General features: G+C 34.0%; 1 protein-coding gene across 9 annotated transcripts in view; it reads right to left on the bottom strand.

The window, feature by feature from the left end:
- The window catches only part of LOC127471015 (sodium channel protein type 1 subunit alpha), a 165,377-nt gene that overhangs the window by 22,792 nt on the left and 126,943 nt on the right, over nucleotides 1-15,642 (bottom strand). For all 9 annotated transcript variants that reach the window (XM_051787329.1, XM_051787330.1, XM_051787323.1 and 6 more), the window contains 8 exons: nucleotides 14,651-14,889; nucleotides 12,254-12,427; nucleotides 11,276-11,632; nucleotides 10,070-10,552; nucleotides 7,841-7,958; nucleotides 6,417-6,571; nucleotides 3,623-3,796; nucleotides 1,045-1,167 (listed from right to left, as the gene is read on the bottom strand). In XM_051787329.1, coding sequence (XP_051643289.1) covers nucleotides 1,045-1,167; nucleotides 3,623-3,796; nucleotides 6,417-6,571; nucleotides 7,841-7,958; nucleotides 10,070-10,552; nucleotides 11,276-11,632; nucleotides 12,254-12,427; nucleotides 14,651-14,889 — 1,823 coding nt within the window. The remainder of the gene's footprint in view (nucleotides 1-1,044; nucleotides 1,168-3,622; nucleotides 3,797-6,416; nucleotides 6,572-7,840; nucleotides 7,959-10,069; nucleotides 10,553-11,275; nucleotides 11,633-12,253; nucleotides 12,428-14,650; nucleotides 14,890-15,642) is intronic.

A 15,642-nucleotide genomic window follows, 5' to 3' on the forward strand; every position in this document is an offset into this window, starting at 1 on the left:
GAAGTTGAAATTTATTAATCTAGTAATCACTGGTTAGAGATATATTTTCTGCTGCATTCTGAAGTAGAGATAGGTAGTCTACTGAATACAATTCAAGGAAAAGAATTTGAAACTTCAGTCATTAAGCTTAGCTTTCTTTCTGAAGACAGTATATTCAAACCTATTCCACCGGTTTATAATTGACTAGAAATTCATTATTGTATTGTTTCCTCTTATGTTTCCAAGAAGCAGGAAAAAGCATTTTCTTAAAACATATTTCATTGACATGCATATAGAGTTAGTTTGTATTCAGTGGCTTTAAGGAACAGAAGGTATAAACAAATGAAAAAATAAGTTAAAATGCCTTCTTAAGTGAGATGAATAGTAAGCAGGGCCTCTAAATTACTCAGAGTAGTAAGAAATGACCTTATATACATTGTATTGAATATTGAATAGAGATTAGTTGAAATAGAAAAAAAAAAGCATTTACCTTACAAAGAGAATGATTTCATAGAGCAATCAAATAACTTGATTTGTTTTTTCAAGTCAGCCAAACTCAGAAATAGATTTAAACCACTAGTGGGTATGAATATATCTGTAATACCATCTAGTAAAATTCAGTGGGGTTAGACTAAAGGGGATTTATCAAATATAAAGAAAAATTTAAAAAATTCAAATTTTAACAGACAATATCTTCAATGGATGCTAAATTAGATTCTTGTATCAATATTGTAATATGTTTATCAGTAAAAAATTAATATAGTTTTGTTACTTTTTTTCATTATTAAGAGTCTGTTAAGTGAGTTCATAGTCGGTAATTTCAAAAACTTTTATGAAAAACTCCTGAGATTGGCTAGAAAGTAAAGTAACCTTAATGAATGTAACTTCTATGTGACACTGCATATGGATTTAGGTGAATTGATGAAGCTTTTTGCTTATCTGTTAGTAAAAGATATGCGATAAAAAGATAGTGCAGCCTTTCTGCATGGACTTTTCATTCCTGATTCTGCATGCATGTACTCCTTCTATGCATGCATAGTTTCAGATTCTTTCATGTTGTCTTACCCTCATGCCTTCAAATCGTGACAAAGCTCTTAGAGGTCTCAAAGCTCTTAGTGTCCTAAGGGACTTAATGGCACCAAGTTCAGAGTAACCCAATGCATTTGCTGTTAAGCTAACCAAAGAGACCTATATGAAAACAGGAAAGTAAAAATTATTATATTGTACATACTACTTTACGTACCATAGATGTGAGATATACACTTCTTTAGAAGATTCTAACTTTGGACCACTTTCTTCAGGAATAGGGAGTCTTTCAAATAAAAAAAAAAAAAGAAGAAAAAAGTAATATGAAAGAAGAAGAGGTAAATAAAAAAATAGCATAAGATAACTAATATCTGGAAACATTAATACTTCTGAATTTCATATTTTGCTAGTGATTTGTGGGTATTTAAAACAACAAAAAGCAAATTAAATTAATCTCTCCTTTTTACCAATTTATGTATTGCTCTTCCTTTTTCTTTTTTTTACAGTTCTGTTGGGATCAATAATATGGTTGATAATGTCCATTTGGTTGCCAACAACTGAAAGGAAAGTGATTGAAGATTGGGTTGAACTAACAGATGGATCACAGAGCAATATTGCTCCTCTGGAAATTGGTAGAAAGGATTAATTTTTCTATAATCAGTTACACTGATTAATCTTTTTGCCTTACTGCTGAATTTATGTGCTTTACAAGCTTAACATTGACCTGGATTATGTTGTTTCTAAGACCTTATAAGAACAGTTCCATAGGTGGCAGAATTTGACAAGCCTTTAAATATTCCATGTCCCTACGTTACCTCAGTGCAAAATACCACATTGTCCACATTTGCTATGGCTCCTGTCCAAAATATTACCTTCTGTTTGTTTCCCATTTCCCCTAAATGTTCCTGCATTATGCTGTTCTAATTCCTTAACTATTTATTGGGCCAAAAATAGCATAATATTCTCATGTACTCTTTCATTATAAGAAAAAATATATCACGTAAAGAGAACTCTACAACAGTGCTTTTTATGAACCATATTTAAAACCAAGCATTATATGTGAAATCTTTAGCTTTTCTGTACTTGTCAATCCTGAGCTCTAGCAACCCACAAATCTAGGTTCTGACAAAATCTGAATTTCTTTCTCCAGCATATTCCTCATACTGCTAAAAACTTTCAATCTGCTGTGATCTGAAGCAAAATTAAAGAAAATATCTTTGTAAAAGATGTGTAAATCCAAGATTTGATCACGAGCTTATTGAGACACTTGAATACATACTATACCTTCACAATATGTATTCAAATTTTCACATCACAAGATGGCTGTTTGCAATATTATGATTTAAATAAGGTCAAATATTAGAGAAAATTAGTTTAGAAAAGGAACAGCTGCTTCTGCTTGCATGCTTCTTCAAGCTTTTTTGTTGTAGGTGCCATTTTCAGAAGAATTTCAATACTAGAGAACCCAAGAGTGGGTCTTTCTTTGTATGAACATAGCTACCTGTGGCTCTATAAGTGGGTTTGAATCCTAGATATACTTAAGCCATAATGTACACATATCAAAAAGGTTGTAGGTACCCATCACAAAACAAAGCTGAAGAAAACTAATTGCTCTGATTAGCCCATGTATGCTGGGAACACAATTAGAAACTTTTGGCAATTCTTTGGCATAATAAATGCTTATAAAGTTCCCTTTTTATCTATTCAGTGTCTGTTTCTAATTCATTTAAACCAGGGCAAAAATAATCTTAATTTTAAAACTAAGCTTGTTCGATATTTGGGTTTTGTGTATATTTTGCCAGAAATTACTGTCTTAAAAATATAGTGACTGGTTGTGGTTTTGTAACTATGTAAAACAGTACTTGCATTCCTGAGCATTGGAGGTTTTCTCAAAAGGGTATACTTAGGATAGTATTAAATTCTCCATAATTGTATCAATGCATTAAGAAAAGTTCTCTCCCATTTCATGGCACAGCACAGTAGAGTTAGAACTATCAGACAACCCTTGCAGCAAAGATTATTGAGCCTAATTTCAAACATGGCTGTGAAAACTGCAAGTTCAGTAATATTTACTGGACTTTAAGTAAGCCACACTACCAGTGCTAAAGATATATCTTGCTTTCCTTGTAAAACCATAATTTATCCATATGCTGAAATTTGGAGACGTGATGTTTGTTTTCTTGCCAGAGGAGTTTTGATTCAGATGTGTGTAGGATGTCTGGTGGACCAGACATCCATCTAAATGCTGCATTCAACTTATACCACAGCAGGAGGGATGGTGGGTCTGAAGGTGGAATGAGCAGACCAGGCCAGAATGGAGGACAGCATGGCCTCTTTCAACAGCAGTGCTGGGACAAACCCTTTAACTGCTTGTGGGGCTACCAAGTGAGGTCCTTCTGTTAACAGGAGAACTTCCAGTCTTTCCTAACTCTGTGGTATAGCAAGGCAGTGCTGCAAGTATAAAGTGAAAGACAGAAGTATGGCTTTTCTAGCTACCTTACTTTTTAAAGTGAAAAGTAAACTAGTTGGCACTAATAGATATTATGGTTGCAAAGAGAGTAAATTTAAAAATAATCAGATAAATATAAAAGTATCGCCTAGGAAATACATTACATACATCAACAATCAGGAAGTCCAGCCAGCACCAGGCATTAGTAAAGTATGTTTGGTAGCCATAGGCCACCCACTTCAGCAGCATTTCCAGTATGAAGATGTAAGTGAAGACCTTGTCAGCATATTCCAGCATGGTCTTGATAGTTTTACGTTGTTCAATATATATGTCTTCAAAAGCCTGTGAGTATAAACATTCAAAGATATGTTATTTTTTGTTACTGGTTGCAGCCAAAAAAAGGCAACAAAAAAAGGAAACAATCTTCAAGAAAAGGCATGGATTTGTCACTTCTATCCAATGCTTCTTTTTCTGCTAACCTCAGTATATACCTGTTTCCTCCTATGGAACTATATTTCCAGCTCACAGGAGGAAGAAGCAGATATTACACAGCAACCACTCCACTGGGCAGGGATTTTTATTTATTTATTGCTGATGGTGAATTATTCTTCTCAGATCATTTTCTGTGCTGAAAAACAGCATTGATTCTGCAAAGTGTTGTGCCTGAACTGAATTCTACTCAGATCATTTGGTCTGTATGTAGGTAGATCCAATTCCAAAATCCAGGGCCATAGTTATTAAAATTTTCAGGAAAATGACAAGTCAATTGACCTTTTGTTTTTATGTCCCGTTGCTGTTTGAAAATTGTAAGTTATAAATCACAGAATAACTTCTTCCTTTCTTAAAAGAAATTATTTAAATCAAATACCTGCTTTACTGTTTATTCACATTTTATGAGATACATAAAATTTCTGAGCTCTGTGCAATGTTATTTATACTTTTTGTGTTCTCATTTTTAAGCATTTGAAAAAACAAATAGCTTCTGATTTTCATAAGTTTTTTCTGTTGCTAAAATATTTTTCCTTTAATTTCTTTCAAATTTCAGTTACACTATTATTTCTTATGCAGAATGACTGATTTCATCAGATTGAAAGAACTGGAATGATATGCCAGCTTGGAAAGATTTGGATATTTATTGGTACTAACATTTATTTTTATTCAGCCTGCTTCTGAATCACTTTACATCTGTCAGTTCAAATGATTAGTGTTTGTATATCAATCATAAAGCTAATAACTGTGTACCAGTAATTCTGGATACTTAGATCAGGCACTGGGGTACCTGACACTCATGCGGGTTCACTAAAAACTTTATCTCACAGAACTGGGAAGTCGACAGATATAATTTCCTTTGTATAGGTGGGAGTGTGCCAAAGGCTGAGCCAGCAGTGCTCCTGGCAGCTGGAAGTATGTTGGTTCCCCAAGCACCCCTGGGGTAGGGGTTTGGAGGCAGTTTGCAGTCTCTCTGTGTCTGCCAGATTTCCTGGCTGTGGTGACAGTGAGATTTGTCTGGAGCACAGCCTTGGGGTGAACATTGGGATATAGTTCTGGCAGATCCAAAGAAACTTTTTCACTATCACAAAAGAATTTGAAGGGAAAGCTGGATCTCACATCTCCAGAGACTTGGGCTAATCCATGGTCTGCAAACACTTTTCACAAAATAAAGGTTTTGTGGATGACACACCTTATGTTCACAAGCATGAGGTGCCAAAACCATGGGATCTCATCTCAAACTTCCTCTAAATATAGTGACAGAAATTCACCTTTACCAGATCTCTTTCTAATACTTTTCTCTCATTTAAATTCTTGTCAGTGAAGATTTTCTCCACTTGGTTACATGAACCAAAATTCAGTAGTGTAGACTTGAATTTTTTGTTATTCAGATGGCTTTAAATGACAGGGAAGGTGTCATGTGGTGTTGACTAAGAGTTGTTTTTTTGATGGATGCCTTGATATTAGACCAAACAAAAGCAGAATAATTCTTAGAGATATAACTGGAACTAGGGTAGGTATAATCATAAACTGCTAACCATCAACAGTATTTTAAAGTGTTGGGAATGGTCAAAAGAGCTTATAATACAATTTTGCAACACAATATTTTTATTGTGTAGGAACTTCAGTAACTTGACAAAAGGTAATTGCATCTATCAGGGTAGATGCTGTATATACTCTACATTATCTCAGAGCAAGTAGTTTACCTAAGAAATGTTACCTCAGTATATATCCAGGCTCACCTATATTTCACAATCCATCTCCAACTTCTTTATTCTTTTTCATTATTTTTATTTTTGAAACATATTATTGGTATGTTTTGTTTCATTTATTGTTACAGACTGATATTATGGTTGGCTTCTTTTTCTTACATATTTGTTAAAGCAAATTCATGTTCTTACAGATGTCCCTCTAGTCTACATGAGTCAGTAGAAGCTGAATTGCAAGCCTAAGTAATATATTCTTAGTCTTAGAAAGGAATCATTAAAAATACACAGTCTTGATCTTTCTTTCTGTTCTAGCACATAACATTCATAAGACTGCATAAGCTAGCCCTGGCTCTTGCAAGCTATGGTGAACTGTTTATGCCATTACAGTTTAGTTCCAAACTCTTCAACAGTGACAGTTCTTTTCCCTGAGTTACACCAGTAAACACCAGTGAAACAAGAGAGGAAATTCTAATAACAAAGTTAAAAATGTTCTCTTCTTCTTGTCTCTTCTTGTCTCTCTGCCTCAGGTATAGCATGGTCACCTTCAGCAATGAACTTAGGCTTTCTCTAATCACTTCCACCCATTCTTTTTTTCTACATATTGTTGAGAAGAGACTTTTTTGCCATTTTTTCAAAGGCCTGACTAAAATTTAGTCCTGTCATTTGAAGACATGGAACTGTGTAAAGTTAGAACAATGTTTGAAGACCCAACTTTTAAGGAGTTTTCTGATAACATTGAGACATTCTGTTCATATTTTACTTACCAGAGCTCCACTGCTGAGAAGAATCATAAAGACAATGAAAGTCTCAAACCAGTTGTGTTCGACAATCCTGAAGCAGGTTTTTCTAAGGTTCCACCACTGCTTTCCTCTCCCTTCTTCTATACTTACTTGACAGCACTTGAACCTTCTTACACAGCCTTTAGAACAGTGTGTGTAATGAGAGAGAAAAAAAAGAAGAGATTTTTGTTTTGGTTATGCATTATACAATGCTATTTTACAGAAACTGTGCTTTTTAGTAAAAACCCAATAGATTTTCAGCTAGATGACCTTCTCATCCAAATGTCATATAGGTTTATGTAGTAAGATATGGGCAAGTGATATTAAATTGTACCCTCTTTTGTTCAGGATGCTCAATTCAGACAATGTTGCATTCATTTCATGAAAAAAAAATCTAAGCCTCTTAGCTGAGTTCTGGGCTTTTCTATACCAGCTAACTTCTCAAACTTAGGCCCCCAATTTATTTAAGCTTTTATGATTTCCTCCTGACTTTTGTTTCTTCTTTCTTTTATGTAGAAAAATACTAGTTAACAATAATGGTATTTTTCTTGCAAATTCTAGACTGTTACAGTAATACTTCTTGCAAGTTCAGTGCAAATTTCTAAAGAATGACTTGTTATCATGTCCAGAATTAACCCAACAGGACTGTAGCATTTATTCTCCAATATCTAAATCTAACTGTTGCTTACAGACACCAGAAATGGTATTTGTATCCTTACATTGCTGTTTTAAACATATTTCTTTCCCCACCTTCTTCACATGCACACATCCATAAGGTTTCTCAAAAGGAAATGTCATTGGAAAAACATTTATGACCAGATTCTGGTTTTATTGAACTATGGGCCAATAGAAGGAAGAAAGGAGGAAAAGTGAAAGGTGAAAGAGTCTACCAGATGAGACTGTTCTTGCCCCAGGTGACACACAAGGCTCTTCCTTCTTTTTTTGTCAATTTGTAGAAGGTTCATTTAATGTTTTGCACAAGACCATCTAGGTGCAGTTTTTATTTATCACTCAACAGCTGTATCAGTCATGTATACTTTATAAAGCACTTTGACAGATATCCATGAAGAACATTTTAAAAATAGTATTATTATCTATGAGACTGTAACTAAACTCCAAGTACAGTAACTCATACTAAAATAAAACTTTCAATAATGTATTTTTTGTATTTTAAAAATAGTGATACATTTCTGATAAAATGTTTTCTTAATGGTTTATCTGATATATAGTATAATTGCAGTCTCAGTATCCATGTGATATATTATGGACTAAAAGTACTACTGCTAATAATCAAAGTTTAAACATTAACAAATGAGTAATGTGATCCATAAATCTTAATACTTAATTGAAATAGAAAAATTTTCTATTATTCTATTAATAAGTATTATTAGTATTTTTGTTCCAAATACCTTCTGTGAAGCAGGCTTCTGGCTCCTGGGCTTCTTCAGGTTCAGCTTCTGGTTGTTCTTCTGCAGGAAGTCCAATATCAACTGTGCTACCTTCAGATGAACTAGATGAATTTAACTTCTGTAAAGGAAAGAAGCACCACAAATACGTGGTAAATAATTTTAAGGCAAATATTATTTGATTCTGGAATAAGGAAATAATTGGGCAATATTTTTGAATGTTCTAGAATTCAACATAAGTAAATTGCTGATAAATATCTGTGAAATTTGTACAGTCTTTGTTTTTCCTTCTGCATTGTACAGAATAGAATGTGCATCAGTGATAGATAAGATTTTAAACAAAATTATGCTTTAAACTGAAAAATATGGGTGATGATGCTGAACCTGCAAAGATTTCTGAGCACAACAAGCCAAAAGTGGTAATGATGTCTTGACCTACACAGAAATAATGAAGCTTAAGTAATTATCCAGGAATCTGTAATGTCTACAGATAATCAGGTAAGGGTCTAAAAATAACTACATAAATGAGATGGGAGCTCAGAGGAATGAGGGAAAAAAAGCAGAGAAGGCCATACTTCAGAGGTAAGTAACAACTAAACTCTTACTAAAGCAGGGTTAGTAGTAAGTCAGAAGTGTCATAGTACTTTTTCAATGGGATAAAAGATAGCCCTGTTCCTATATGTAGCAGCCCATCAACATAAAGTTTTTCTAAACTGAATCTATTTCTAAAAGGAATCAATTCTCCATTGGTCAGTCATAAACCAGCTTGTGTCACTCTGTTTGACTGCCTGCTCTATGATGGTTTGGAAGACTGGACTGACCAGCATTAAGGTAGTTGTGGGGAGAGCAGATGATTAACTACTTAGATGTTTTCCTCCAAAGAATCCTTGTTTAAATGTTTTATTTTGAAATTCTTTATGCTGGGGCAAGTTCATAGTGTGCTCAAATAAATTTTTAGAACCTCTCTTGTAACAACAGTTACAACTGAGTCAAAGCCAAATGATAGAGGTTTTGGTTATAGTTAACAGGAAAAGAATTATTAATGCTTCAGATATTAACTGAAAATGGGAACAACACTGTCTCTGAAATAGCTTGCTGGGGGAAGAGGCTGTTTTGTACAGGTCTCCTTTCTTGGGGGAGGATCTGAAGATTGCACTTAGCTTAACATTGGGTTTTTGTTGAGAGCATTAGATGGCTTATGCACACCAAAGGGGCAGTGGCAAAGAATTCAGCTACCCTAAAATTAGGTATCTGAAGTACTGCTAGTAATACAACAGTGGGAGGAAGGAGGGAAGATGAGTTATCCTATAAAGAAACTGCATTGCTACCAGAATGTAAACTAGCTAGTTCAAGGTTAAAGTTCCTTAAGTCAGAAAATTAATATTGTCAAGTGTCTGGAAAGGTAATTTTATAATTTGACTAAAATATCAACAAAGTACGTCACTGAGGTTGTAGTTTTGCAAATTTTGTTATTGAATCAATTTAAATTATTGTGTTAAAATAGCCACAGACAAAAAGTCACATAATGGAACAGGAATTAGCCTCAATACGTTTTTTAAATTTACAATTCCAAAAAAGGCTTAGATCTATAGCCTGCTTTGGCATTGCTTTAGAAACATTAGATATTTTCATCTGTTGATATTTTTCAGTTTTAACAAGTAAATTTGAAGTATATGGAAAAGTTTATGGTTAAGACTTCTTTCTCTGGGAATCTAGGTCTAGAAGAGCTGCCAATTTAAAAACCTAAAAGAATTCCTGTGTCTAAAGGACATACATAAACTATATGCTCAGAAATAAAATCCCATAGAGGGGTATTTTTTAAGTGGTCGAGAGATGTATGACACTCCTCATTGGACCCTTGTTACAGGAGGCAAAGTTTCTGGTAGAATAACATTGTAGCTAAGGCACTGCCTTCTACTAGTGATTGCAACTATCATATGGACCATAAACAGTTTTTATGGATTAGTTTGGTCTCCCACTGCCTGGCCTCTTATCCTCTCTTAGAGGTTATATTTTTTTCTCACACTTTCATTCATCTAGAAGTAAACCCTCATTTATACATTCATTTACACCCATCTACAAAGAAGTGTAAAAATAACAAATTATCAAGAATTGAATACATCAGCTTATAAAAACGAAACAACTGTCAACAAACAAACCAACCCCCTTCCTTCTCCCTCAAAACAAAAACCCTCAAAAGATTAGAGAGAAATGCACAAAATATCTAAATACCTCTTTGCTTTCTTCAAGATCTGATTCACTACTAAACTCCTCTGTGTTCAGATTTTCAAAGTCGGATTCACCCACAGCAATGGGCACTGTCACAGTGAGGCTTGGGTTGTTTATGAATGACATGTAATCACTTTCATCAATTATGTATTTTTCCACACTGCTGCCTGTGCCTATACCACTGGTGGTTCCATTCACATCTTTAATATAATCATGATCCTTGCTCAGTTCCACAGTTGTATGGTTAGAAATACAGCTATTTTTGTTGTTCAGATCTTCAAGTGGTTTGATTTCATCTAAAGCTTTTTGTTTTTTAACAAAAGCTTTTTGGATGAATTCACGTGCTTTTCTTTTCACATAATCAATGCCTTTCTGCATTCTTGCTACAGCAATTTGGAGATTATTCATTTCATTATCATCGTCTGTCACAGCAAGGTTGTCCGCACTAAACGAACTCAAGAGCAAGGCCAAAAATAGGTTCAATACCTGTAGAAAGATAAAAAAAAAAGAAAAGAAAAAAAAAGATGTTCTAGACTTTATCCCAACAAATAACATTTATTTTATTAAAAAATGTCATATTAGTGACTTCAAAGACTGAGATCCCAATAATTCACCATAAACAAAAAAGTACCCTCAAAATTTTTTCTCTTCTCCACAAAAATCCAAGCTTATTTAATTTAGCTTAGGTCCTGCTCATCATTCAAAAAATATTCCTACAACTGACTAATATCTATAAATGTGTCTTTAAATCCCCACAGTAAATAAATATTTTGGTGCCAAGTCTTATAATCTAAAAATGAAGAGATCAGATTTGCTATTCAACATCATTAAAAAGTTTAATCTATTCCATCACACAGTAGAAATTAGATATTTAGGTGACTAATCATATGGGATAAATAATAAAAAAATCCACAACGAACAGGCTATAAAGAGTGGCAAATCTAAAATTATTTGTGGCACAAAATATTTACAAAGAGCCAAAAGACAAATTAGTCACATTTTTGAGTGCTCACTCTAACATTCTCAGGATTTTGATATTGCAGAATACTTTGTTCTCTATCCAAAAAAGCTCTTAAGCTTGACTTTAGGCATTGCTTGAAACCACCTGCTTAAGTGCTTCTTTGAAGCAGCGCCAGAGCACCTAGTTTACTTCAGGACTGAGACCTCTCTATTGCCAAATAATTTTTTGCTGATGCTTTGATTACATACCACCAGGTTTCCAATCACCATGACCATCATGAAGACAGTAAGGCACATGGCTTGGCCAGCAACCTCCATGCAGTCCCACATCGTTTCTATCCATTCTCCACACAGCACTCGGAATACAATCAGGAAAGAGTGGAAAAAATCTTGCATGTGCCAGCGTGGAAGGACACAGTCACTTGCAATTTTGCAGACACATTCCTTGTAGTTTTTCCCAAACAGTTGCATCCCAACCACAGCGAAAATGAACACAATGATGGCCAGCACCAGGGTCAGATTGCCCAGAGCTCCCACAGAATTACCGATAATTTTTATCAACATATTTAGAGTTGGCCAAGATTTTGCCAATTTGAAAACTCGTAACTGGAAGAAAAGAAAAATATTGTTAGGACAATCAGAAAGACACAAAGGTATTTTAAAATTAATTTGTGGAAGGATATTACTGCAAAATATGCCCTGAGTATGACTGTTCAGATGGAATCATCTTGTCTAAAAGCATGTAGATGGAAGGTTCCCTTGAGAAAAATTTGTAAAGCTGGGGTTTGATACCCTCAAAGCATAGTTTTTGTCGAAGTCCAAAGATGCTACTTGTCATACTAAATGAAACTTAAAATCTAGGATACATCTGTTAAAATCATCTGGGCCATTTTTCAACTGGTATTTGTAGAGCATATCTATTCCTGTAATGCCAATCAGAGCACAATATATCTAGAGAGTTAATTTATTTCTGCATAGCAGGATGTTTAAATTGTGTATGTACAATAGATACATTGGAAATAGGCCCAGGGCACCCACTGCTGTCTGTTTGGATCTCTATAAATTCCCACTGAAGACAGTAAGATACCACAATTAAGAAGGATTTGCACTAATGAAAGTGACATCAGGATCAGTATCATGGGAAACATCAAGAAAACTTTCAAGGCAAAAATCAAATCATTTTAATGAAGCCCCATTGAAAAATCAGTGCAATTGATGCATATTTACCAGCCTGAATGATCGAAGAACTGATAGTCCTTCCACATCTGCAAGACCAAGCTCGACCAAGCTAAGGGTTACAATAAAACCATCAAAAATATTCCAGCCTTCCTGGAAATAATAGTAAGGATCCATTGCAATTATCTTGAGAAACATTTCTGCTGTGAAGATTCCAGTGAAGACCTGTGTTCAAAGTGCAGTTTGTTATTTCATTGTGAAATATACTACTACAGATTTAGTTGTTGTCTAGGTTTTTCATTCAAGATACATATCTGCAATGTCTTATACAGAACTGATACTTAAAAATAGTTATGTTTACTGATTTATTATGCCCACCTTCCCGTAGCAAGTACCATACAAACCAAGTCATTTTTCAATTAATTAAATTTTATACTATTCAAATTACATAAACTTCTTTTTTACAGCATTTATAATCCAATTTCAACTCTATCAGGATATAGACTTTCTCATGTACTGTACAAACAATACCCCAAATTTGATTTTCAGAATTTAAACCAGAATGCTTTCCAAGAAATTACACAGTATAACATCTTTCTTGGTATACGAATTACAAATGAGGTCAAATCTGAGACTCCAGAGGGGCAGCTTTGCTGGTATAATCTGCCATTCAGTTCAACACAGCTATGATTGTTTATACCAGATGAATAAATGGTACATTGTAATCTATCTCAGTTGATAGAGACACTGAGATACATTATAATATACTGAGATACAACAATCTGCTGAAGCTGAGTAACTTCTACCTGGCTGTTGCCAGTAAGTTCAGTGAAGCTTGTTGGCTCAATTGCTTTGATGTCAGGAATGAAAGAGCATTTAAGAATGCATTTTAAATAGGGTATTGCTGGTAATGGCTTCTCATCATGGGATCCTATGCTGAATGAAGTAGGAATCGTATTTAAGAGCCACCAAGGTAATGACCCTGAGTAGCTTTGAGAGAAGTCTCGGGAGAGTTTCCTGTAGGAGAGGAATGTACTAAAGCCACAGTTAAAGTCTGCTCAAGCCCTGCTCTGAAATGCTTTCTTTTTTTGGTTTCAATAACCTGTTTTCTAGCAAGCTGAACAGAAAATGGGACAGCTAAAGAGAATAACCTAACTGGGATAATCAGGAGATGGGAAAGAAGAGTCTGACTTGCTCTGCCTAGGAACACCAGTACTCAAGATAGATTTTGTTACAGTCTTTAAATACATTCTATATACAGACACTAGAGAGGGAAAGGTCACAAATTTTTAAGCTACAGGACTGGAATCCCTGAGGAAGACATAGGAATGATAAATACAGTTTGAAATGCTGACTAAGGTTCTTAATCAGGACAGGAAGGTTCTCAAGGAGTTTCATGCAACCCTCGAGAGCCTCTGTATTGCAGGAGGGGTTTATGTCAGGGAGCCCAAAACTGGAAGAGCATGGTGCTTATAGCCAGGTTCTCTCACATGCCCTTCGTAGTCAGATGTAAACTAAGATTTATATGGAATTTTCTTTAAGTATATGAAAATCAGCTATACAATTATCTATTAATTCTCCCTCCTAAGTCCTGTAGTTCTTTACATGATCTATTTTTTCCCTATTACAAAACAAGGATTATTAAAAATCCCACTATAAGAAATCAATTCTTAAAATAAGAAATAAAGTAGGACTGCAGCTGCAGATACTTTTATGTGATCAAACCTGTCAGTTCAAAAGCATGAGAGCTACAAGAAGTTAACTCCTAAAATCTTTAATAATTTATCTTTTTGAAGCAGAAGGGAGAAAATATAGATGACAACATGAGGAAAAATATCTTACTAATTATCTGAGGATAAAAACAATAAAAAAATATAAGAGGAAAAAGTACTGCGGGATATTTTTCACATGAAGTCTATAAAGAAAACAATCCCTTATTCACGTAAAAAGTTGTTTACAGAAGAAAATTCTACAAATGCTTTTAAATTGACATTTTAGCTATTGTAAACTTTTGCTCAGGAAACAGCAATTAAAAACACATTCATAATTTAAAGATTTGTATTGTATTGATTGGGAAATTTACACTACATTTATTTAGATAGTGCCTTTTTCATTGAACCAATGCATTTCCTGGTTTAGTAGTTACACAAATCAACTTCTCTTTAAAATGGACTTCACTTAATGCAGCATTGGAGCCAATTTTTAAATTTTTTATTTGATTTTGCAGAACACTGCAATATATTGATTTTACAGTATCCTAAGCTACATGAATCAGGGTTGGTGGTGAAATTTAAAAAAATGTTCTGATACTCATATCTGGAGATGAATAAATACACAATAATTCTATTTTAAAGAGTTAACCCCCCCCAGTTGTTAAAACTTCTTCTTTCAGGTTTTTTTCAGATATATTTCCTTACAAATTATGACATAAAAACCCAACAGACTTACCAGATTTCCAACTGAAAGTACATTATTGAATTCGTCGGTCATTGGATAATGTTCCATGGCCATAAAGAGTGTATTTAAAACAATGCAAATTGTAATAGCCAGGTCAACAAATGGGTCCATTACCACTAAGTTGACAATATGTTTTACTTTTAGCCAGTGCGGACTGCAGTCCCAGATCAAGAAAATATTTGCAAATTTATACCAACATGGTGGGCATTTCTGTCTTGATTCTTCAAGTTCTGTGGCAAAAGAAAGTTTAAAAAGGTAATTTTTAAATTGTGATTGCTCTAACACTCTCAACCCTATATGAATTGTACCAGTCAAGTTGTCAACCTGTACTGGTGCTGATTAACTTCCCATAAGCCTCCTTCCTACAGGGTTTTTCAAGAAAGTATTTAAAAATTGCTATCAAATATATTTACTATGTTCAAAGCTTATCACTGTGCCAATCAGCATCAATTTATGCATTGATTTGTATTATGTATTTAATTTTTCCTTGATTACTCTAAGCCTGTTTCTTCCATCTACTGTTATGGTATGTAAATATTTTTATTTTGAAATTTGTAAAATTTAGGTAAAAATTTTCATTCCTAGTTCAAGAAAAAAACATTTTTATCCCCTAGAATAGCACTTCTTTAAAGAGTAACTGAATAAATGTAGCTGCTAAAATACATATATATTTTAACAATAGTTGCATATGTTTGAAAAATGTTCAATTGCCTTTTTTTGTCCAATAATATATTTTAATTCCTATGCATAAGTATCCACTCAGTTATGAACATCTACATGAGTTAGATGGTGGCAAAATTATGAGATATAAATGCTTACGTATGTAATAACTTTAATGCTTACTAATGTAATAACCTTAATAAATAAAGACCTTTGAGTTTGCTAATAAATATGGCCCAGTTTCTGGGATGATATCTGTTACTTAAGCTATTTTAAATCAGTTTTTAGGTTTCAACTCAAATTTTCAGAAATCCATGGGAAAA

The sequence above is a fragment of the Manacus candei genome, unplaced genomic scaffold (assembly GCF_025592945.1).
Source record: "Manacus candei isolate 608988 ecotype Guabito, Panama unplaced genomic scaffold, ASM2559294v1 h1tg000023l, whole genome shotgun sequence".
Lineage (NCBI taxonomy): Eukaryota > Metazoa > Chordata > Aves > Passeriformes > Pipridae > Manacus > Manacus candei.